A 24,901-nucleotide genomic window follows, 5' to 3' on the forward strand; every position below is an offset into this window, starting at 1 on the left:
CCACACCGACAAGTCACATAACCACACTTGAACATAGAGGAGGCAATAAATAGGGGAACGGGGCTAAAATACTCAAAAAGGTCGGCCGGGTCGTTACAATAATATTTGAGATTTTACTCGATATACATTTGTTAGTGTATGATTTTTTTTTTTGTCATTTTTTTTAAACAAATAAACGATCTAAATCAATTAGTACACGTCCCAAATCAGATAAGAAATTCCCAAATTATAAAACAAAACAAAAAAAAAAAAAAAAAGAATAAGGAAATTGGGAAAAAGAAAATTGAACAATGGGGGGAAAGAAGAAAAAGAAAAGAAGGCCACCCGCTCTGTGTTCTGTTCGATAGTCTGCATCCCACGTACCAAATCTGCAACTAATCTCTCTTTCTTTATTCATTCAGGTGCTTCTTTCCTAAAATCACAAAAATATTGCAATTTCGATCTATACCATTTCAAGATTTGCATTCCCACTATCAAAAAAGCCGCTGTAAGTTGTCTGAATCATTTGCCAAATCTCTTCATTTGGCAAAAATATTTTGAGCGTATATCTTTGTAAATGCTCGTTTGTCATTAGATTTATTCAAGATTTTGTAAAGGTTTTTTTTTGGCCTTTGGTACACAATAAATGCTTGTTTATATGGTTCTTGATAGCATGGTTGATGCAGTATTGAAAAAGTTTTGAGTTTTTAGTAATAAAGTGAATCAAGATTCTTAAGGGGTTCTATTGGTTTTGGTAAAATGGTAGTTGGGCTAATTGTTTCTTGGATATTTACTGATGCATTATTTTCGGCTTTGAGGGATCAATGGTACTGAGAAAAATGTGTTTTGGAGGTGATTACATTGGTTCATGTAGAGTTTTATATGTTAAAGTTTGAGTTTTTATTGAAGTGAATCAAGATTCAAAGGGGTTCTACTTGTTTTGGTAAAATTGTAGTTGGGCTAATGGTTTCTTGGATATTTGCTGTTCGATTATCTTGGCCTGTGAGGGACGAATGGTACTGACTAGAATGTGTTTTCAAGGTGATTACATTGGTTATTGGAAGTAGTGGAACCAATGTCTGGAACAATAAGTACTTTCGGTAGAAGTCTCTCTCATAAACAAAGGGCATTGACAGTTAGCAGCCCTAGATTGTTCGATAAGTCCGTTAGTAGCCCTAGATTTAGTAGGAAAAGCGAGGTTTCAAGACTTTTTTGTGTACTTATAGCATTAGGATCTGTTGTTTCCTTTTTCCTGGCAATTGGAGGAGGGTATTTATATGTTCTGCCCAATCTTACAAAAGCATCTCATGAGGAGGATGTCGGCCTTAGTGTTAATGGTTCGGATAGTCTTTGTGACATATTTGATGGAAAATGGGTAGTCGATAACAGCTATCCCTTGTACAATGCCTCAGAATGCCCCTTTGTAGAGAAAGGATTCAACTGTTTGACTAACGGTAGAACCAATGGTGATTATCTGAAGTGGAGGTGGAAGCCGAGGAACTGTGAAATACCGAGGTTTGATGTGCATAATCTGTTGGAAATTCTCCGAAACAAAAGAATTGTTTTTGTTGGAGATTCAATGAGTAGGACTCAATGGGAATCCTTGATATGCCTGCTAATGACCGGGGTGCAAGATAAGGAAAGTGTATATGAAGTAAATGGGAATAAGATCACTAAAGTAATTCGCTTTTTGGGAGTGAGGTTTAGTTCCTTCAATTTCACAGTTGAGTTTTATCGATCAGTATTCCTTGTCCAACACAACTGGTCTTCCAAATATGGAATAAAGAGAGTTAGATCAACCCTTAAGTTGGACAAGCTTGACGATATCAGCAACGAGTGGATTAATGCAGATGTCCTCATATTCAATTCTGGACAGTGGTGGGTACCCGGGAAGCTTTTTGGAGTGTAAGTGCGCTTTCTTCTTTTACTGGCACAAGCTCCTTTCCTTTTACGAGTATATCTCATATAATTGCAAACTATCATTGAACTAAAATATCCTTAATATATGGATGGGCCTTTCATATATGGATTCCCCCTTTTGATTTTCTTTATTCTTTTCCCCCTGTTCTTTCTCTTTCTTCTCACATGTCTCGATTTTGTTTTGTCACTCCTACATTTGTAAATATATGCTTTTTTTCTTCCTAAAAAGTAGAAAGCCTCCTTCTTTGTATGTGCACACAGGGGCGTCGGCTGGATTTTCTGCAAGTGGTGTCAATATGTAAAGAAGTAAACAAAGAACATATCATACTAACGACATCATATGAGATGAACATTATGATGCTGAACTTGTTTTGACGGTTTGGTGTCCTTTAAGAAAAAAATCCATTCATTTCCTAAAAAATAGGAGGTAGAAGTGTAAAACCAATAAATATTTCCTTTCCGATTCATCCTTGACTTATTCAAATATTGTTTTTAATCCGATGTGCAACAAAACACTATGGAAAGATAGTGGTTCAATTTCATATTGTTTAAGGAGTTGATATGAAAAAAAAAATCAAATTGCTAACATAGAAAACAAAAATCCAGGAACTTTCATGAGCTGGATATTGTGATTGTGATTCCTTCTTAGTTTTCATCCAGAAGCAGCTGTTTTTTTTGTGTGTCGGTTGTTCTCACAATGTTCCTAAATCGTTCTTTTACAGGGGATGCTATTTCCAACTAAATAATACACTCAAGCTTGGAATGTCAATTCCCACAGCATTCAGAACTGCCCTTGACACTTGGGCATCCTGGATAGATACCAAAATTAACCCTAACAGGACACGTGTTTTTTTCAGAACATTTGAACCATCTCACTGGAGGTACTTGTTGTTGATAGCTATGCATTCTATACAGCTGGATGCTTTAAGCTCTGCATTAATAATATCAGCGAATGTTTTTTCTTTCACCGTCAAACAAACGTCGTTTATTAGTCATAGAGCTTGCTGCTTCTCCTGTTGTCCTGTTTCTCAGAGTGCATTACTTTTATTGGTTTTAGATCGAACATAGTATGTTTTTGCAACTAATGAAATACATATTGGTTTTGCATCAGCAATCTAACTCTGCGGTTGTGCAATGTAACAAATCAACCTCTTTCAGAGACTAAGGGTCAGAAGAGTAACTCATTTTCAGACGCAGCACTAGAGGTGGCGCGCGGAATGAAAGTTCCAGTTACTGTGCTACACATAACTCCCATGTCTGCGTTCAGGAAAGATGCACATGTCGGTATTTGGAGTGATAATCCATCTCTCTCTGATTGCAGTCACTGGTGTCTGCCTGGAGTTCCTGATCTTTGGAATGAAATGGTCTTTTCATACCTGCATGCTAGCTATCACCATACGCCTTTGCATCAACAAAGAGAGTAAGTTTTGATACTTGCATATAACATTTATAAAACCTGTGAGCATGTGAGGCATCTGTCCTTGATGTGTCGAACTCATGTCCTTAACCAATTGGTTGTAGCACCGTAATACTGCAAATGGTGTTATATCCTTTGTACATAGTCCAAATCACTAGTTTCTCGGCACATGCATTGCGCATGTATGCCGAGTCATGAATTAAAATTATTTGTAAAATAATATCAATAAAAAGCGTTATCCACATTTTACATGAACATTTTTCAAGATAAATGCTTGGTTCTATCTTCCTTGACTCCTCGCTTATATACCTTTCTATAAGTTTTACTTCTAAGATGGTCTCGGTAGTTTCCTTGCTGAAACCAAAAGTCTCCATTTTGACATGAGTATTTGGGTACATCATTGGTTCTCTTTATTTTTGCTTTGACGGTAGGGTGTCACAAAGGGTTGAAATGGGGCATCACTCTGCTCATGCAGGTTTCTTCGTCTCTAGATCATAGTGTAATATCTTAGGACCAGTGACAACTCGAGTTCTTTTGGGCCATTAAATTGCCTACCTATAAACATGACGGAGCTGTATAATATTGGATGAGATCAACTCAGTTTCAACCCACAATTTTGTTCGCGTCTTCAGCCCTGGCTGAATTTGGCAAGTTTTGTTGGATTGAGACTTGAGAGCAAACTGACCTTTCTAGATAAATAGCCTGGTGCTTAAGTTCTGCTTTTGCCACAATCTTCAACCATTCAACCTAGTGTTGTTTACAGTAAAGGTCAAAATTGCATTCACTTAGGTGGAAATCTGGCTTATAAAATTATCATTAGCTAAAGCGTGCCTGTAAAGCAAATGCTTTATATATCCAGATGGGCCAAAGTCACTTTCCTATTAAGTGGGGTCATTTTGTTTGATGCAGGTTCAACAACATGGACTGATGTATGATAAACAGGAACTCATACCAGCTTATGTTTTTCTATGAAGGTCAATCATTTTGCAATTCCAGCAACAACAAAAAATAAACAATTTTGAACAGAAATGTATAGTTACATGGTGAGAAGAAACTCTTGTACCGGGAAATTGATTTCTTTTTCATCTTTTTTTTTGTTCGCTAAATTCATTTTGTAAGAGAGAAGGAGAAAAAATGTATATCATTCAGAATGTTTGTCTTGTACCGTATAATATTTGAAAATTAATATGCAGTTTTCAAAAATTTACTACATTGATGAGAAGTGTTGCATCTGAAGTTTGACATCTCTTGAGCTTTATTGTGTTCATTTTATTCTTGTTAAACCAGAAAAGAGGAAATTTAACACTTCGCTTTCAATCTTGTCCGGTTTGATGTGGTTCGATGTTATTTTTGAATTGTAAGGTCTGAATTGTTTGAATTTTGTAAACTCTTAAAACGATAGAATTTTTTTTTTTTATTTCATTTTATTGTCCAAACTTAATCCTTAAGAGATAGAAGATATACAAATTCAACATTTATAGCTTGGGAATGCTTTTCCCATTTGTATCGGAAAAGTGTGCTTAATACTGAATTTCCACTAATAGAATAGTCTCTAACCAAATTATGTTTATGGCGCAAAGACAACTTTGTCATTTTTCATTTTTTGGCCATTAATATACTTTTAACAGATTTGTTACACCAAAAATTAGTCAGTATCCGTAATATTTGAAACGTTCTGAGATTATTCAACTTGGTAAATATATAAATCTTCATCTATAGCTTATAGAAGACAAACTTGTCTAATTTAACTTAGAAAATAGGTCAAAGTGACTGTATTTATATAACTGGTAGTAAACAATAAGCAAATGATTTGGCTGACAATATTACTGGTATACATATATACATGAGAAGTTGTCCAAATTTTCCCCAACACTTCCGAGCCCCTCAAAAAAAAAAAAAAAAAAAAAGGAAATGGAACAAAAAGAGCAAACAAGAATTTCAGAGAACTACCAAAATCAATCAATGGCCATTGGTGTGATCCTTTTTCTGGTAGGTTTATTAGGAATTTGTGGAGTTGATATTATTGGTTCTTGTTTCAGTTCTGTTTTCTCTTCTGCTTTTCCACTATCTATATCCATGGACTTATCACTGCTAATAGTTTGTGGAACATTTGCCTCCTGTTTCTGCTCAATATTTCTATCACCTCCAGCAATTTCTTTCTCTGCAAACAATTTCCAACAGAAACAAAATTGTTAGTCAGGATGAGGAAGATAACATGGATAAAACATTAACCATTAGTTGGAGAAACATAGCAAACCTGGGCTACATAAAGTGGATCCTAGTTCTTCATTCTCGAATTCTAGCAGAGTGCAGTAACCATCTTGGGAGGATAAAGCCAGATATTTCCCATTAGCCGACCTTGACAGAGTCATAGAAATACATCATTGCATTGTTATTTAGGTCAAAAGAAAGAACGAATTAAATAATTTCTACAATGCTGCATGGGAGAGAATGGGAGTGCTGACTGCATTTGGAAAAGAATACGGAAGCTAGGAATATACCATGCTATGTCTGTTACAGCAGCGTAATGAAGACCGGCTACGATTGCTATTGGTTGTACGCTTTCCGTGTCATAGACGTACAAAGAATTCAATGTAGCCACAGCAAAAATAAGACGATAAGGGAGCTTGAAGAATGAGGCTGCAGTCATTAAAAAGGATCGTGGTGGTATCAGAAAATAACACAGCACAATCAACTAAAAAAGGAATCCAGTAGGAGAACCTACAATTGCTTGATCCTCTCAAACTAAAAGTCATGGGGCAAAAGCGTACAGCAACAACAGGTTTGCTGGCACCTGGGAGCATTAAAGCTGGCCTGTGAATATCCAAGGAAGTTGAGACGACAGTATTAGACTGTTGTGATCTAGCTTCTAGAGCGAATATAATGGAGTCACCCTAGTAAATAATATAGTACCAAAGAGAAGAATCCTTGCCTTGAGAGATCTTTTCTGGAAAACACATAAGCAGTGTTCGATGGTTCTGAAGCAGGTGTAAACTTGTAAGAACCTGAAATAGCAGAACACGTCTATATCCTTTCAATGCAGTGCTTTTAAAAGCGTAAAAAGAGATGAGGCCCATGTGGCTTGAAACGAAAAGTGAGAAGTAGAGTTCTCGTCCACCCCCCAAAAATGATAATCATAACGATAAAAGTAAACAAAAAAAGAATACAGGTAGAACGCCTTTGATCTACCACATTAGCACTATCACATGAAGAAACAGATCCGAAGAAGTCCAAGTTTCTTTCTCTAGAAGCTCTATCTCGAGTATAGTTCTACCTTCCATTGGCAGTAAATTGCAAGAAATGCAAATGAAGAGTCCAAAGATATGTAGCTTAAATGGGAATTATATAGCTTAAATGGGAATTACAACAGCTGTCATGTGGAGATTAACCTGACACTACAAAAATGTCAAGACAGTCATAGAGAGCCATGGGATGATTTTAGTCTGAATATTTGGGTGTACTAGTATTATTTTTTGACCAGCAAATGAGGTCCCAATGCTGCATTATTGGCTCACTCTGAAATGTCCGAAATTTTGAAAATTTGAAAATAAAGAAAAACTTTTTGGATATATATATATATATATATATATATATATATATATATATATATATATATATATATTAGAATAAATATTGCACAACGGTGACTGAACAGACAACAAAAGGGGTGTTCGTCGGTCGGTACGGTATTTAGACATTTCGGTTCGGTATTCGCTTTCGTAAAATGCTATACCAATACCGTACCTAATTAAATTCGGTATGGTTCGGTTTTTCTCCTTTCGGTTTCGGTTTATTCGGTTCGGTAACTTCGGTTTATTCAGTTTGAATACTAACTAGTGCATAGAGTTATAGACGGTAATATTCTTAATTAAAGTACTCAAAAATACAAAACTAAAAACGTTTGTTGACAAAAGTTTTGTCCAAAACCAGCATATACCAACCTAGAGAGAGAAAACTTAGAGAAATGTCCTGTTACTTGCTTAGAGTTAATTGATGAATTTAAAGAATAAAGTAAAATTTTAGATTTCTTATACTTATGTTATAATTAATAAAATGTGCATTGTGTAATATAATATATATTTCGGTACGGTATCGGTTTTTCATTTTAAAATACCAAATACCATACCGAATACCAAAATTTTCGGTTTCGATACAGTAATTCGGTATTTACCAAATTATGCACATCCCTAGTCACCAATGTCACGTCATTGCAAGAACGAAGAAATATGTTAAGTCTTCAAGATAAAAAGAACACATGAAGGCTTGATAGATCTTTTTCTTTTTGTCTCTGAGGATGGTTTTCTTTTTCTCTCTTTTTTTTTTTTTTTGGTTGGGAGCAGGGGAGAAGATGTAGAAAGAGATGAGATAACTTTAGGGAAACAAGTCAAAAGAATGATCAAAATGTCAAGGTTGTACCTGCAGGCACAAGCAGAAAGGAACCATCAGGGGACCAAGATAATCTTCTGAAGAAAGATGGTAGTGTCTCATCAAGAAAGAGATGATTTTTAGTAGACTGCACACATTTGCATGAGCAAAAGTTATTATGTATGTAACATTAACTTATACTGAATAAGGAACTGATATGATATATGACCTTGGACTCATCCGGCTGTTGTGGTTCAACCTTCATAATGACATGTTGACACACAAAATTCAACTTCTCAACTCCTTTTGTTTTAGATGGTCTGTTGATGTAAATCCGGCAAGATCTATCTGAACTGAGTGAGGCAGCATACTTGGACAATGGATCCCACGTCACACCTTGCACGTAGTGCAAATGAGCATCCAATATCTGATGAACTGAACCTGATGAGGAAATGGCAGACTGTCAGTATAAAGTTTATTTATCTCTACTTAAAAATCCTTCAGTTAGATCCTCATTTATTTCTTACCTTTGTTGACATCCCATATGATGCATGAATTATCAACAGAACCAGAAATTAGAAAAGAACCATCAGTAGACCACTCCAAGTCCAATACATCCTTACGATGAAATCTGAGAAAGATCAAGTCTTGAGTACTTGTATCGAATAAGAAATAATTTCATTAAAACAATGATTATGCTCCTTTTGTTACAGCAACTCAAAGGCAATAGGTGAAATATCTTATCCATGACTATCGCAGTTGACAGTTTAAGCACTTCCTCGAAGAAAAACTAAGCTGGAAAGTTATGACCAACATTCGGGAAGTCTGTTTAATATGGACTATCAGAATATTATGGATTATTTATATTGGGATTACTTATTATTTAGGGTAGACGTTAGCAAAATAAATTAATATATATATATATATATACAATAACATTCTTGTTAAAGTTTGATTAGCACATAAATCCGATTCTTTTCCTGTAAAATCAGTGATTATATAGTGCATATGCTGGTTGATTGCAACATTCTGCATAAACCAAAAAGGTAGCCCGGTGCACAAATAATCTTGCAGTCACGCAGGGTCCGGGGAAGGGCCGCACCCAAGGGATGTGATGTAGACAGCCTACCCTAATGCAAGTATTAGTGGCTAATTCCACGGCTTGAACCCGTGACCTATAGGTCACGCAGAAATAACTTTACCGTTACTCCAAGGGTCAATTCATTTGGATAATATTTTGGTTTAAGCAGAATAAAGGGGAGCCTACATTTGAGATGAATTTAACCCTTCACCCGCCATTCACAAATGGTTCACCTCTAGAGTCTAGATGGAAAGTAACGGCTGGACTCACAATTACACCCATGGACCATAATCTCTCTCTTTGAGTTCCCCTCAAGACAAGAGGCAATGAGAATCCTAGCAGGTGATTGGTTTTGGAATGATCGCCATTTAACTTTAGAATGGTGGTCACCGGCAACTGGTTCAACCTTAACGAACCATAATCTCTCTCTTTGAGTTCCCCTCAAGACAGGAGGCAATGAGAATCCTAGCAGGTGATTGGTTTTGGAATGATCGCCATTTAACTTTAGAATGGTGGTCACCGGCAACTGGTTCAACCTTAACGAACGATCAGCCACACTGGGTTAAAGCCTTTGGTATTCCTCTTCATGCATGGTGCTCGAGTACTTTCTGCACCATAGGAGAACTCTATGGTGGGTTTGTCGATACAGACCTGGACACCAAGTATAGAACGCACCTTCTCTGGGCTAGAATTTGTGTGAAGGATCCTATAGGCCAACAACCTGAGAAAGTAAATATTGAGGTTGGTGACTGGAATTATGAAATCACTATTCTGCCAGATAAGTCGGTAAAGCTCAGTCCAATCGGGAAAAGTGATGCCGGCGAAAGCTCCTTGGGCTTATCGGAGAAGAAGGTATTGTCGACGAATGGGGTTGGTACATCGAGCCAACAAAAAATGACTCCTACTGCTTCAGGGAGTAGGCATGTGGGAGAGCAGGTGACTTCTTTTAATCCATCGGTTAAAGCCAACTTAAGTTTTAATCAACTGAGCCAGAATGTGGATCAAAGCTACTATATGGTCGACCTAAAGCATAAAGCCCAAGAGCAAAATACCAAGTCTTATTGGAAAAGGGTGGACCTAATTAACACTACCCATTGCTCCAATCAATTCAGTGTATTATCAAAGGAGCCCATATCCAAAGCGGCAGCTGGCGATATAAACTCTAATAGAAATATTAGAGTCCCTCCACCAGCTAACTCTCGTCTCTCTACTATCTCTGATGCGGATGACGAAGCCGACCCAGAGGCAGTGTTTGAGAAAACTACTAAGTGTGGTTCCAACACCAGAGAGGTCTCTCACTAGTCAATCCGACTCTGACTTCTCTTCTCCTTCTGATTTTCTATCTCTCCCATGGCATGAGGAAGGGCCGATTCCTCAATTTATATAAAACCCAGTTGTGGCCGAGACATCACGATGGACCAAAATGGTGATGGTGAAGGCTAGCAAAGTCTTCGGAGTCAACATGGCTAGATTCGAACATGAGTTTTTGGACATTATTCCGGAGGAAAAACGGCAATTGCAAATACAACAGAAAAAATTATTAAAGAAACCAACAAAGAAGAAAAAGTCAAAGGAGACAGAACTAGAGAAGCTAAAACTTTTGGTGAATTATGAGGGTGGAGAAAGTTCAGAAAGAGGGAGCACTAGTATTGAAAGGGGCAGGATTCACAAACTCCATTCAAAATGAAATTACGAATTCTGAGTTAGAATGTACGGGAGCTCAATGAAAGGGAAAATAGGGGAACTTTGAAGTCTTTAATTCAAAGTTGGAGAGCTGATATTGTATGTATTCAGGAGACCAATGAATGGCCAGATTGTCTTTCATAACATTTGATGGGGTCTAGATGGGCAGAGATGCAAGCCATTGACAACAAGGGTGGGGTGGTAAATTTATGGGGTAAAAGGAATTGGAATTGCATAGACATTCATCAGGGATCCTATACAACTTCTAATATGTTAGAAAGTGCCCATGAAAACTTCAGGTAGTGTTTTACAGGGATCTATGGCCCACACACAAACCCTGAAAGAAGGTATTTTGGGATGAACTTGCAGCAATCCGAGGGTTATGGAATAATCATTGGGCGATTGGGGGTGATTTTAATGTATGCAGATACGAGCATGAAAGGCTCAATTGCAATAAACGATCAAAGGCAATGAAAAACTTCTTTGATACAATTAAAGATCTTTGCCTTATTGATTTGCCTCTTCATGGTGCTACTTATACTTGGACCAAGGGTGAGAACATACATCAGGCTTCTAGAATTGACAGGTTCCTCATAGCTAATGACTTGAGTGACACCTTCAAGAAGGTAACTCAGATGGTGCTCCCTAATGTTATTTCAGATCATAAGCCTATAATCCTGGAAAGTGGAGACTGGAAGGTTAACCCCTCATACTTTAAATTTGAGAACATGTGGTTACAAACCGAGATATTGCAATGCATCATTCATCGCTCTAATTCCAAAGAAGAAAGGGGCTATGGAACTCGGAGATTTTAGACCAATAAGTCAAATAGGAAGTGTGTATAAAATAGTTGCAAAGCTGTTTGCTGAAAGATTGAAAAAAGTCATTTGGAAACTTATTTCTGGGAAGAAAAATGCTTTCATTAAAGGAAGGCAGATTACAGATGCATCTCTAGTTGCTAATGAGATTTTGGATTGGAAACTTAAATCAGGGGAAGCAGTTCTCTTATGCAAACTGGATATAGAGAAAGCTTTTGACCAGCTAAACTGGAATTTTCTCTTTATGATGCTGAGGAAAATGGGTTCTGGAAACAAATGGATTAAAAGGATAAGTTATGCACTACCATAATTCAAGCTCAACCGGCTTCTTCTCTCCTCAAAAGGGTCTTAGGCAGGGGATCCTCTCTCACCTTTTCTCTTCATCATTGGCATGAAAGGTCTCAGTAACATGCTAAATAAAGCCAAGAATTTACAATGATTCAAAGGCTTTGAAGTTGGTAGCAGGTCCGGGAATAGAGTGATTGTCTCACATCTGCTATATGCAGATGACACCCTAATTTTCTGTGGGGCTGAAGAATCTCAAGTGCTGCATTTAAATCTGGCCTTGCTTATTTTTGAAGCTCTTTCAGGTTTACACATTAATATGATAAGAGTGTCTTTTGTCATGTCAATGATGTTTTTAATCTGGAGGGCCTGGCTTACATTCTATGTTGTAGTACTGGCACACTACCAACTACATATCTGGAGCTTCCACTAGGAGCAAAGTTCAAGTCATCTAATATATGGAGTGGAGTCACTGAAAAAATTGAAAGAAGACCAGCTAACTGGCAAATGCAATACCTTTCCATGGGAGGGAGACACACACTCATCAACATCTTGGATAACCTTCCCACCTATCTTATGTCTCTATTTCCCATCCTAAGAAAGGTGCTGAAGCACATAGACAAATACAGGAGGAATTTTCTATGGGAAGGATAAGGAAGCAGCAAACTCATAAATTCCACTAGGTTAATTGGAAAAAAGTAACACTACCAAAGTGACAAGGTGGCCTAGGAATTAGAGATCTCACAGTCCATAAAAAGAGCATGCTTATGAAATGGCTGTGGAGATATTCACAAGAGGATCAAGCCCTTTGGAAGGAGGTGGTAACTGCAAAACATGGCAATAAAAATCACTGGAGTACCAAGGTTGGTAGATCACCATATGGAGTAGGACCTTGGAAGTATATCAACAAGCTAGGGGAAGAGTTTTATCACCAATGCAAATTTAAGGTAGGCAATGGAGCAAAAATAAGGTTCTGGGAAGATAAATGGCTGGGGGACTCAACATTGCAAGCTGATTTTCTGAACCTTTATTCAATATCCACAAGAAAACAGTCAACTATTTCACAAAACAGAGTTGATTATTCCTGGAACCCTTTATTCAGGAGGAACATACAAGATTGGGAGCTGCAAGATCTTCTCAACCTACTGGAAAGACTAGGGACAGTCTTAATTAATGATCAGGCATCAGACAGACTCATTTGGGGGAATAAAGCCGATGGTAAGTACTCTGTGAAGGCAGGCTACTACACGCAATTTACTCAAAATGAAATGTTAATCAATTGGCCATGGAAATTAATTTGGAAAACTAAGCTACCTCCAAAGGTGATTTGCTTTAGTTGGATAGCCCTCTATGAAGCCTTGCTCACTCAAGTCAATCTTAGCAGAAGAAGCATCCCCACAGTCAACAGATGCTACATGTGTCAACATGCCTTAGAGACCAATAGACATCTTTTTTTACATTGTACAGCTGTTGCAGATGTATGGAACATGCTCATCTCAGCTTTTGGTCTTGACTGGGTTATTCCTGAGAGTGTTAAAGATGTCCTGGTTAGCTGGAGCTCATGGAAGGTTGGGAAATCCATCAGGAAAGTTTGGAAGATGATCCCTGCACCCTGCTTGTATTTTCTGGTGTGTCTGGACAGAAAGAAACACCAGATGCTTTGAAGGAATTACTACTCCAAATTACGTTCTTAAGGCTAGATGTTTAACAAGTTTTTGTAGTTGGAGTAATCTCTCCCCTGTCAATTCCCCTGAATCTTTTTTGGACTTTGTTAGCTCCTTAACTTTAGATTAGACCTTTTGTAATAGAGCTAACATTGTCTTCTATTTTTCTCTATTCCTTTGCTCTGTAAATTCTGAATTCTGCATCTTCTTGATGCCTTCTATGAAATACATTAACTGATCAAAAAAAAAGAAAAAACATTACTTGTTATCTCACACTGCAACTGTTTCATGTGGTTAAAATATCCTATAATCCCAAAAGCAAAACCCTCGTCTACCTACCTGCATCCACTAAACAAAGTCAGGCTACTCAAATGCCAAATAGAACTATTACTTTCTTCGAACATCAGGCTAAAAATTTATTTGACAAGCATAAAAGATAAGGATCAGAATACGAAAATGCAGGACAAGAACCAAACAGCATTTTCCGATAAATCCCTGGATAAACCATAAAACTCAAACCAGAAAAACAGTAGCTAATGTTTCATTTTCGAGCCAGTGCTCTCAAATGTATTATTTTCCAGTTCCTTTCAGCATTTAAAAAGCAGCAAGCACTCTATAGCTATCCCTAAGAGTGCTTAGAAATTCAATATGACAATTGGACCAAATCAAAGGCTTACGATAACGTCTTCAGGACTTTCCATGTTTTACTGTCATCTGAAGAATGAAGCTTCCAGATGATGAGCTCACCACCTACATCAGTAGTAGTACTCTTAAAATACAAAGAGACATAAATAAAAAGTGGAAAAGAAGAAAATGCAGCAGAGGAAAGTTAAATCATTTGATCTTAGGCTAAATGGAGAGATTTATAGGACAAGTCTATACCATCTGCACCAGAGGCCAAATGCTCTCCTGCATATTACAGAAAATGGTATTCAGTTTTTTGACTAACTAGATAGTACAAGTATATTATCTAACAGATTAATAAATCAGACAGAGGCATGCATCAAAAGGTCAGTTATAGTAAAAACTTATGGTAACTACAAAAGTTGCTAAAATGAAGTACCCACAGTCACACAGTTAGCAGAAACTTTAACTTTTTCAACAAAATGATCAATCCAGAGAGGCAAGATAGGCTTGTAATATGAATTGACTTTGAAGTAAGTCAAATAAAACTACATTTGTTTCATTCGTAGCAAGAGCAACCTTCTCTCTCTACACAGTCCAAGGTAATTGATGATTTCGTGAACCTCATCACAACTCAGTATCCAACACGTCTGACTGCAAAAGAAGTTCCACACTCCACTCTGTATTTCCAGTTCTCAAATTAACGAGATCTCAACTGGATATCCAGCAAAAAGATTCTCACTACAGGAATTTCTGAATTTATAGCAAAAATTCCAGAAAAATCATCTAATAATATCTAATAGCTGATAATCTAACTTTCTAGTATTAATCTTCTAAGCACCACAGAGGTCACCTGGATAAAAATACATTTTGCAGAAATTAGTTCAAGAATCTGGCTAACAAGCCATCAGCTTGCTGAAATTAAAGGAGATGAAAACCTACAAGACTAATTCAACGATAGCAATATTTGAAAAAAAAAAAAGCTAAAAGAAAAAAGAAAGAACCAAGTTCACAGCCCAGTGCAGCTTAAGTAGAGTCAGCAGATAACTATATCAAATGCCGACCCTCTAGAAAACCAATATTACATTTTGCCTCACTAAAGTATACAGAAACATAGAGAAGAAAGTCAGTCATTCAAACACCAACATACACATAAATTGCATGAAACAACCTACAGCTTCAGAGGAAACTCCAACAACCCACAGAAGATAACCATGTATGAATTCTTGCCTCGTAATAATGCTTTAATCAATGTAAAATTCAAAAATAGATACCACAACCTTTTAACAAAGCCAATTACCTGAAGGAGAGAACCGAAGTGCATTAACAGCAGAACTATGGTAAGAAAGGCTAGTCTGGTATGAAACTGAAGGCGCTTTCTTCTCATTTTCCCCAGAATCAATCACCCACATCTGTTGAAAATTTTATGAACCCAATGATGTCATATTCCATTCCACATAAAAATGGTATCAATAAAGTAAATATGTTAGTGCTTTATATATCAGCTAATTAGAAACTAGTGGTTAATACATCAACATGGTACAAGAAATGTGTCCTTAATACTCCTTGTGGTATGATTGAAGGTGCTAATTGTGCCTTTAGGAATTAAGGAACGTGGAATGCAGTATTGATTTTTTGTGCTCAACACAAGCACATTAGGAAACCAGGGGATCAAAATTATGCTTCACTGGTGGACTTTCTTGACCAAGCTGGGTAACTACAAGAGGCAGTGAAAGTCGTTGAATAATGCCAATGCAACAAATTCAATTAGCTTTGAATTGAAGAAAATAAATTTTCAGCTTATGTGGGTGAAAAGGCTTATTAGTTAGGATCTGTTAGCCCAGGCGTAGTGCGACTGCTTATAAATATCACGAAGCTACCAAACCTAGGAAAATGCTTACACACCAACATGTTGAGGTAAAGATATTTCACAACTAATACCAGACAGAGGAGAAGCCAGATGTAGCAACCTCTGTGAGCATTCATCTGCTGTAACAACAGAAAGATAGCTGGAGGCCTATTCATTCAGGAAGAGTGAAATTTTTATTCTTATAGTTGTTGGAAATTCGCACTAGCATAACTGATGGAATTGTCACTCCTGTTACATCATTTCTTTCAACTTTTAGTAGCATAAAGGTGGACCAACCTAAGATAAGCACGGTGAAAATAGTAAGGTCTGTTGCTGTCATTCTTTTAGTTGGATTATTTTGTCTGCATTGGACAATAAACAGATTTGGTTGGACGTTTGCATTAGTTGTGATGTTCCTTTTAATAGGAGTTATCCTGCAGCTGCAAATAAAAAAGTCGTTAAAAGGAGCATATCCACACTGCGGTTATTCAATTAAGGCTGTGTTTTTATTTATGGTCTGTTGCTCCTCCTCTCAATGGTTATGAATTAGTCAACAAAGTAAAGAGTTTTTCGAGCCAGTGCAAGGGATCATAAACTCCCTGAAGAGAAACATTGTAGTTGCTTGGTTAACTGGATGAGTACATCTGGGCAGTTAGATATTACTCTAAAATTCATGAACAAGTTTTCTAATTAGACTAATGTGGGCATTCATCGAAATGATACTCAATTGGTAAGAATATCACATGCTAGGAATATTGCATCAAATGCCTATCCCCAACTCTTGCATGATGCTGCAAAGAAGACGATACCCTTGCTGACCTTTCAGAGCCAATTTTTGCACTTTCATTTTTCGATATTGTCTTTTTAACATGGATCATTCTACACGACATTAGAGATGTGACGCACCAGAAGTAACTGACCATGATTAATGATGCATGGCCTTGCCGCCTTGGAGATGGTGTTTACTGTATTTTCATTTCCTTTGAACTTTAAAGGTTGTTGTAGCTCGAATTTTACAATATCATAAATATACTTTGACGGATTGAGAAAATCAAGATAGAAACTGTAAACTAGTGAATGAAAATGCAAAAGAGAATTCCGATATCTCAGAGGAACCAACTAAAATAATTACTAAAAGCAAAATTCACCATGCAAGAAAAATCAAAGCAGAGACAAAATTTAGAAGTACCAGAGGGAAATGAAGAAGGGTAAAATAGTAATTTTAACCTTGATGTCATAGTCGGCGCCACCAGTAGCAAGAACGCCGGAGAGGTGGTGAAAATCGAGGCACAAAACGGGCTTCGTGTCGTGCCAATTGATCTGAACTGTACCTCCCTTCATTCTTTATCTTCCTTCCCTGATCTTTTTTCCACTCTTTTATTTGAATTTATTGTTTTTTGGGATTGAAGAAGGAGGTAGGGTTTAGAACTTAGAAGAGCAGCTGGACGGTGAGTGATTTTGTGGGATAACTTTGAGATTTGGCGGGAAATTGAGGGCGCCTTAATTTCCCTTTTTTCTTTTCTATTTTTAATAATTTTTCTCTCTCTTCTCTTTTTCTTATTTCTATCTGTTTGGTGGATTGATCCGAGCAGGTTTATTTACAAATCCCCTACTTTGGACTTGAATCATGATATATAAATTTATTCTCAAAATATGGATAAGGTTTGCGTGGTCCCACTTCGTACTTCATTTATTCCGTACTCAACTTTGAATCCAAGTTTTTGTATCTGGTAAGACGGAGTACAATAATCCCACTACGCACTTCATTAACTCCATACTCACAACTTTAAATCCAAGTTTTTGTAACCCGTAAGACAAAAGTACAAGAAAATATCGTTTAAGAATTACCACGGGTGACTTCAGAAAATGTTATACTAAAATAGGAATGCTGCAATTGCATTTCTTTACTTTCTGTTTTTGTTTTTCTAAATATAGTAGTAGTCTAGTATTTAGTACTAAGAAAACCACATAATTAGTATGAAACAAAAATGCATTTTCTCGTATCTTATACCCCACCAGTCTGCCTGCTTTAATCTTAAGTGGGTTAAATTTCAGTTTCCCATCTTTGGAAATATCATAAAACAAGTTTAAAGTGATATCCTCAACGTTGAAAAAAAATCCCCTTGACAGAGAGAGCAGTAACGCTTGCCATGATTGGTTTGCAGGTGAGAAATATGATCAAACTGCTGAGCAAACGTCTATTTTATAACTTCGAATAAAACTCCTACATGTATGGACGACATGAACCATTTTTACATGTTCAGCAATACATGAAGCAATCCTCAAACTCAATCTACTACTTCTACGAACGTTCTCCAAATCGTTTCGTCAAACATTATGAACAGAAAACAGAATGGAATAGATGGAGGTAAGGAATAAAAACATAAAAGGAAGGGGAAAAAAAACAGAAGAAACCCGAGAAAAGAGCATTCCCATATCATGAAGCTTAAAACCAATCAAGGGAATGAGAAACATAAGATGGAGGCAAACTAAAGAATACACAACTCTAACCGCGCCTACAAAATATTTGGGAGCTGAGCATCCAATCTTTGTTGCAGCTCCTTGACCTTGATTGATAACTCAGCAGTTTGCTCCTTGTAGCTCCTGATCAGATAATCCTTCCCTTCAATCACTTCTTTTAACTCATCTTTTTCGCGCTTCAGCATTTCGAACCTTTCCCCATCTCCTCTTCCCTTATCTGAGGTATCCGAATTTCTATCAATTTCCAGGTGACCATTTGTGTGACCGTTCATATGACCATATCGGACTTCAGCTGGCCATACAGGTACTGTTGGGGACTTATCGCAAGAACCCACTTGTCCAACGCAATGATCTGCAATTGCCTTCCTCAACCTCTGTATCTCTCTCTCTGAATCAAACAGATCCCTGTTTGCAGCGTCCAGCAATGACTGCAGATGGGCAGAATGCGACAGCTGAGTATTGAGAGAACCCTGCAACTCTACAATCTGCTCTTGCATCTCTAATATTGTTTCGTCCCTTCTCTTTAACTGTAGTCTCAGCTTTTGTATCACTTCTCGCTTGCTGTATATGTCAGAACCAGATTCTGAGACGCATGGCGACTCGGAGCTGTTCGAGTGATGAAATGGTTTCTGTGGCAGTTCAAGACGGTCAGGAGAGCTTGACCACGGCCCACCATTCTCTTTATTGAATTCGAGGGCAGGAACAGTCACAAGAGGGAGCACCATTTCAGGCTCAGACCCATTAAATTGCTGCTGCTTTATAACCCCCAATCCTCCAGCTCCTGTCTTGTAAAAATAGCAAATGTTCATTAACTGCACTAGTTATTTGGTAAATCTCCTGTTTTTGTAGAAAACTCAGCATAGAAGATAAAAACTGATCCTAAGTGGTAGCTAGCGCAACATGTATACCAAGAAAAGCATCATATTGATCACATGAATTCTCCTTCATTATGTTTCAATCTTTCACTTGACATCACCATAACCCTCTTAAAGCAAGTAAGATAACTGTAAATAAGTCTAATTTGTCAAGAAGACCGTGTCTAATTTTTCAAGTTAGAAGGCAACCACAAAATCAACATTAACATGCATAAGTTGTTTACAAATGATAGTTTCGATGCATACAACTATAATTAACTTTACTAGTTCAAATTATTTTCTCACAAAATCGGGAGTTTAAAAACTGAACAGGATCATTGGAAGAAGATGATGCCAATATCAAATCACTAGCCATGTTTTTTACTCCAAAAAGAACAACGTAAATTCTAAAAACTCCAAAAGGATGGCAAGAGTTTACGTACCTGTATTGCAATTGTAGCAGCCATCATCATCTTGGGCAAAATAATAAGTACTTGACTGCAAATGACCATTTCCTAACTTCCTTCCTTCAGGAGATTTTTCGTTTCCTGCATTTTAAGCCGCTTCTCATATCTAAGAGGGCAGAATAATTTCACAAGACAAACCAAAATGCTTTAAACAATATTGGACCTTTTAAACTGCTGGTGGTCTTGTTCTGTTGTCTCGAGTCAAGCACCTGCTTCAGCTTGTAGCCTAAGCGAACAGATAATGTACTTAATAATGCACTGCCTGCAATTATGACCCAGTTTGGCCCCTCACTCTGAACACCTTTGGACCTCTGGGACCTTGGCCCCACATTGGTTCTTGGTTTCATTTTCGGAATCACTGAAATGGAAGATGGAGAAGCTGCAGACCATCAAAGTAAGCCTATATATGAAATGCAGTATAACGTCAATTTATGCCACGAGAAGCACAGTTTTCTGATCACTCAAATCAAGTGCATATAGGCTAATTGAAAAGTATTAACAATATATAACCACAAGAATTTTGCAGGTAAACAAGTCTAACACAGATATTTGATAGGGAAAAATATCCAGAAAATCCAAAGGTAAGCTGTCAAGATAAAGTCGCCTGGTATCTGTTGAACTCTGATTATCGCCAACATGAGGGGATTTCCAGAGTCATGTTTATTTATAATATTGCAAACACTTTAGTTATTAAAAGGCAGAAAAGCAAAGTCTACAATGGCAAAACTATGTGGAGCTCGATCAGACTTTGAGCGAAGGGTAGGGCTTTTTCCCTTTGATAAAGAACAAGTTATTTGAAGGAGGAAGCAATTTTCTATAAAACGTATAAGTCGACATATAAAATTAAATTGTTCTTGCTAGTGTGGTTCACATTTGCACTTTATTTCCTTTTTTTCTAAAAGATACCAGAAGAATAAGTACCAGAGTGTAGAACAAGCAACAAGATTCCCAGAAGAATAAGTGCCGGAGTGTAGAACAAGCAACAAATTCCCAGTTCCCAAAAGGAAAGGTAACTGCAATCATGCAATTCTAATAGCATAAATACCTTCACATCAAGTGCTGGTGCCACACTTTCATGAATCTGACTATAGTAGACGGTACAATGACAGTAGGACCTCAGGAAATATTCTGAAAGAAAATGCAACGAAAATCACAGCACTTATTATCCAGAAGAAACAGAATAATAAGGAAAGAAGTAGTTAACTAGAGTACAAACAGAATTAGCTCCTGTAAACATCCACTGACATTGCAATTACAGTAACCTGTTGCATGCTTGCTCGTGTAAATAAGTTGTATGTGTGGAACACGCTGCTCAATATTTAGCACTCAGAATCTTAAAATCTTACATTCACTTACATCTATTTACTAAAAATACAGTGGAGCGCAATCATTCCTGCTCAAAGTCTAAGACTCTAAGGGGTCATTTGGTACGCGGGAGGTGGGATAAGGCGTAGGATTAAATTTATACGATCAATCAAATATGGTATAAATTTAATCCCAGTCTTAATACAAGATATCTCACCTTATCCCACGGTATCCCATCAAACTTGGGATTATATTATCCCACCCCCAGGTGGGATAAATTAGTCCCGGGATTATAATCACAGGATTATAATTCCGGGATAATTTTGTCCGCGTACCAAACGACCCCTAAAGGCTCGTTTGGTACGAGGGATAAGGGATAATTAGTCCCTGGATTAAATTTGAGATGAGTTTATTCCCGCGTTTGGTTGGGATAAAATCGCGGTATAACTAATCCCGGGATTGTAGTGTTATTTTTTATCCCTATGGGAGGGTGTGATAACAATCCCGGGATAATTAATCTTGGGATAACTTGTTTCCCAACCAAACGACCCCTAAAAGTTTCTATGGGTAAAGCAAAGAAGGCAGAAAACAAGAACTAAAGAGAAGGTTGATGTGTTGTAGAAGAGTAGAAGCTGTAGGCCACTTCCAACCTCTTGGTGGTGGATTGGGATGTCCATCATTAATTGAACATTTTGAAAAATAAGTAACACAGGAAAGGAATTCAATTCAAGAAAATAATTTTTTAAGGCGGGAGAAGTAAGCTGGTTATGGAGAAAGCCACCCAAGGAAAAAGGGCGACTATTATTCATCAAAAAAAAATCCGAAGAGAAGAGAGAAAGATTTATTTAAAATCAGCAGAGGAGGTGTAAAATTCCATGGTGTCTTTCTTCCCCTGGGAACGTTGAAGGCACACTTTCACTCTCCTGTTTACCCAGTGAACTGACAGAAAGAGTCCTAGTTCTAATGTCATTATTGCACCCGATGAAGTAAAATCTCAGACTTGGATCCTTTCACTTAAAATGGCTAATTAATACTAAGACAATTGTAATGGACAAGAACTAAATATTTTGTTTTAAGGCAGAGTAATATTCCAACCTTGAATAACACAGCAATGTATAAGTCACACAATATACATACACTCACAGACAATATAGGATAGAAGATCTGAAGTGAAAATGTGAAATGGACAACATAATTCCCGAGTCACCTTTTCCATGTAAAAGAAGCAGTAAGTCTATCAGAGCCATCAAATGAATGTAAAGACTAGAAGATTATAGCAGATTCAGAATGGCACCGATATAAGGAAATTGTCAATGTATCAAAGTCTTCTTTGGTCAGATGAGGAAAGCTAAGATCTTAATGAGGCAAATTCGTAAAGGTGACAAGAAAAAGAGTGAAAGAAATGCCAGCTTTTCTGCATGAGGGCACGGCAAATGATAAGTTTGACATCATTTACGTTTGAATTTGATGACTAACCTAACCCTGTAATGCAATTATCCATTTACTTGTCCTCCATCACATGATAGCCTGCTAACTCATACTCTTAAACATGATCCAGAACTGCCAGAAAACCAGATAAATGCACAACAAGCAGTTTTCAACAGCCCATGGCTGAGCGTTAAAAGTATTAAGGTAGCCACTAAAAAGATAACTTAGAAGTTGCTTTCTAGCCTAATGAGGACCAGGTTAAATACTGGATGATGGTTTGACATACAAAAGTTTTAACAAGCAACACGCTAAACACCAAAAACAAGCACCATTTTCACATGGCTGAATATCGATTCCTGCTTGTGAGATAAATTGTAACTCTTTCAAATAAAATAGAAGTCAACCTCGAATATATAAGACGTAAAGTATGACATCCGCCAGCATGTTACCAGCATACGCTGCCTATTATAACTAATTGAAATTGACATATGCCCTTCACTTGAGGCAGCAAATAAGACATTAGACATGCATGACCATCTCTTTTGAATTTCCTCCTTCCAAATAATTTTGACCTCATTGGTCATGTAGGATATCAAATGGCTCATTGAGGTATAGGTGCATTCAGAATCACAATTCAATTATCCACCAACTCTAGCTATCTTTGACTTCCCATAATACAACAAAACGAAACCCGCAGAACTTCTATTTTCACAAAAACAGATCTGTCATACAAACCCACAGATTCAATCACCAAAAATGGCCAGAACGGCGTAAACAGCTAATAGGTGGAGACAGGGATAAATACAATTTCTCCCTTGTTACGTTCCCTTGTTTTTACTTACATGATCAAACACAAAAATATGCATTGAAATGAATAAACGCCAGTACAAAGACACAACATCAACAATAACTGCTGCGCTCAGCCCCAAACAAATTCGGGGCAGCTATATTACTCCATTTAAATTCATCTCATTATGCAAATACAAATAAAAGTATTAGAAGAAAATTTCTCGTTAAGCTAATCTAGACTGCTAAATGCACATAAAACACACAAGCACACAAAAAAAAACATCTATTTTGCACACACTTAACAGGTCATAGCAAATTTAAGATGAAACTATCCATAGAAAATTAGAAATGCAAGACCCAAGTATCAAAAAAACACAACAAACAAAGAAAAGACAAAAAATACAAAACCCAAATGCCACCAAACACACAAAGACACAAACCGACACAAACCCACTAATTTCTACACATTACAGAGACCATAGCCAATGTAAGATGAAATTCCCCAAAATGAAAAGGGCATATCAAATAGTACCTGATTAATGTGGAAGATGCATCTATTTGACCAAGAACTGATAAATAAAAGAAGTTTCTGGCGTAGGGTTTTGTGGAATTAACAAACACTAATATTACTGAACCTTCTAATACAGGCGAGACTGGCTTAGGTGAGTGGGGGCGTGGCCAAAAAGAACCAGCTAAAGCAAAAGCGGGATTTTGCCCCTTTGGTTATGGGAGGGGTGGGGTGGGGATTTTGCCTGTGGATCAAAATTCAAGAATTGGTGGAATTTTCGGGGGAAAAGTACAAAATATTTTGCACGTCGTACAAGTATCGGATTCCACGTTGTCGTCTGACTATGAAAATATGTGGACTACGAAATCTGGGGCCGTTAGAACGGAACTAACGGACTCAGCGTTAGTGATGCTTATCTGTTTTCCTAAAATTATGATAAAGCAATATTTTTACATTTTTTTCCTTTTATATTTATAATAAATCAAGACCATCAAAGTATGTGATGGTAATTGGGACGGATAAGATCAATCTACCACTATCCAAAAATATATTCGAGCTTAAAAGTAAAAAAACTATGTCTAGGAATGGAGAAATTTCAGTAACGTTTTCCTTAAACAAATCTCACATCCTATACCATACTCGCCACGAATATAAATTAATCGATCAAAAAGTTTCGTATAACTGATTGTTATAAAAAAAGAAGAATTTTATTTAGTTGAAATTTTATAAATCAAATCAAAAAAGTGAAATACTTTTAAAACTGTATGCAAAGTAACAAAGAAACAATGGGGCTACAATACAATATGAAAAAGGAGTGGAGTGTATTGAGAGACCAATTTAAGCTTTCATTGATAATGAAAATCTGGGGACAATTTGAAATTAACATTACAAAACCCAATGAATAGGAAGTTGATATAACATGTTAGCCTTTTATTAACAAGCTAAAACAGCACAGAATAATAATACTTTATGTTGTACAGTAGATTTTAATAGCACATTAAATGAGAGGCGTTAGAAACTATGTGCATCTTGAAAAAGTGCTGCTCTTTTTTGCTCCCATAAGTAGATTCAAAACCTTTGAGAAATATGAAATTGGATAGTTCAAAATTTTAAACTAAAACTTTACATATTTAGAAGCTTTACGAAATTGTTCTCTCGTAATTTTAAGTTCGACATAGATAAAAAAAAAAAAACGAACGAGCAATAGTTTGATGAGTTAAGTACTAGTACACTTTAAAAAGATGTCTCAATGCAATAACAAATGAAAGAAATAAAAAAGGAAAAGGAAGTAAAAAGAAAAGAAAAGAAAAACAACAACAACAACATACCCAGTATTATCCCACATCGTGAGGTCTGAAGAGGGTAGTGTGTACGCAGACCTTAC

At 37.0% G+C, this 24,901-nt stretch overlaps 3 protein-coding genes across 11 annotated transcripts; 1 reads left to right on the forward strand and 2 right to left on the reverse strand.

Annotated features, from left to right (window-relative positions):
* Positions 1–297: 297 nt before the first annotated feature.
* On the forward strand, positions 298–4,526 carry LOC107826606 (protein trichome berefringence-like 7). Its single transcript, XM_016653599.2, has 4 exons — positions 298–1,884; positions 2,622–2,780; positions 3,011–3,319; positions 4,226–4,526. Exons 1-4 carry the CDS (start codon positions 1,055–1,057, stop codon positions 4,242–4,244), a joined length of 1,317 nt encoding a protein of 438 aa, XP_016509085.1. The 5' UTR covers positions 298–1,054; the 3' UTR covers positions 4,245–4,526.
* A 583-nt stretch (positions 4,527–5,109) lies between these two features.
* On the reverse strand, positions 5,110–17,258 carry LOC107826605 (chromatin assembly factor 1 subunit FAS2). 2 transcript variants are annotated; one of them, XM_016653597.2, is made up of 12 exons: positions 16,913–17,258; positions 15,137–15,248; positions 14,095–14,121; positions 13,890–13,962; positions 8,209–8,312; positions 7,911–8,122; positions 7,733–7,829; positions 6,249–6,321; positions 6,042–6,130; positions 5,818–5,956; positions 5,574–5,674; positions 5,110–5,477 (listed from the first exon to the last, which is right to left on the reverse strand). In XM_016653597.2, exons 1-12 carry the CDS (start codon positions 17,024–17,026, stop codon positions 5,272–5,274), a joined length of 1,347 nt encoding a protein of 448 aa, XP_016509083.1. In that variant the 5' UTR covers positions 17,027–17,258; the 3' UTR covers positions 5,110–5,271. The 2 variants fall into 2 exon arrangements, with proteins under 2 accessions (XP_016509083.1, XP_016509084.1); XM_016653598.2 differs by lacking the exons at positions 15,137–15,248; positions 16,913–17,258 and adding an exon at positions 12,863–13,446.
* A 614-nt stretch (positions 17,259–17,872) lies between these two features.
* Positions 17,873–23,856, reverse strand: LOC107826607 (uncharacterized). 8 transcript variants are annotated; one of them, XM_075228345.1, is made up of 6 exons: positions 23,542–23,682; positions 22,269–22,352; positions 20,533–20,615; positions 19,651–19,845; positions 19,464–19,568; positions 17,873–18,947 (listed from the first exon to the last, which is right to left on the reverse strand). In XM_075228345.1, exons 4-6 carry the CDS (start codon positions 19,832–19,834, stop codon positions 18,202–18,204), a joined length of 1,035 nt encoding a protein of 344 aa, XP_075084446.1. In that variant the 5' UTR covers positions 19,835–19,845; positions 20,533–20,615; positions 22,269–22,352; positions 23,542–23,682; the 3' UTR covers positions 17,873–18,201. The 8 variants fall into 8 exon arrangements, with proteins under 8 accessions (XP_075084446.1, XP_075084448.1, XP_075084444.1 ...); XM_075228347.1 differs by having other exon boundaries at positions 19,651–19,866; XM_075228343.1 differs by having other exon boundaries at positions 19,651–19,887.
* Positions 23,857–24,901: the final 1,045 nt, after the last annotated feature.

Source organism: Nicotiana tabacum, chromosome 13 (genome assembly GCF_000715075.1).
Source record: "Nicotiana tabacum cultivar K326 chromosome 13, ASM71507v2, whole genome shotgun sequence".
Classification (NCBI taxonomy): domain Eukaryota; kingdom Viridiplantae; phylum Streptophyta; class Magnoliopsida; order Solanales; family Solanaceae; genus Nicotiana; species Nicotiana tabacum.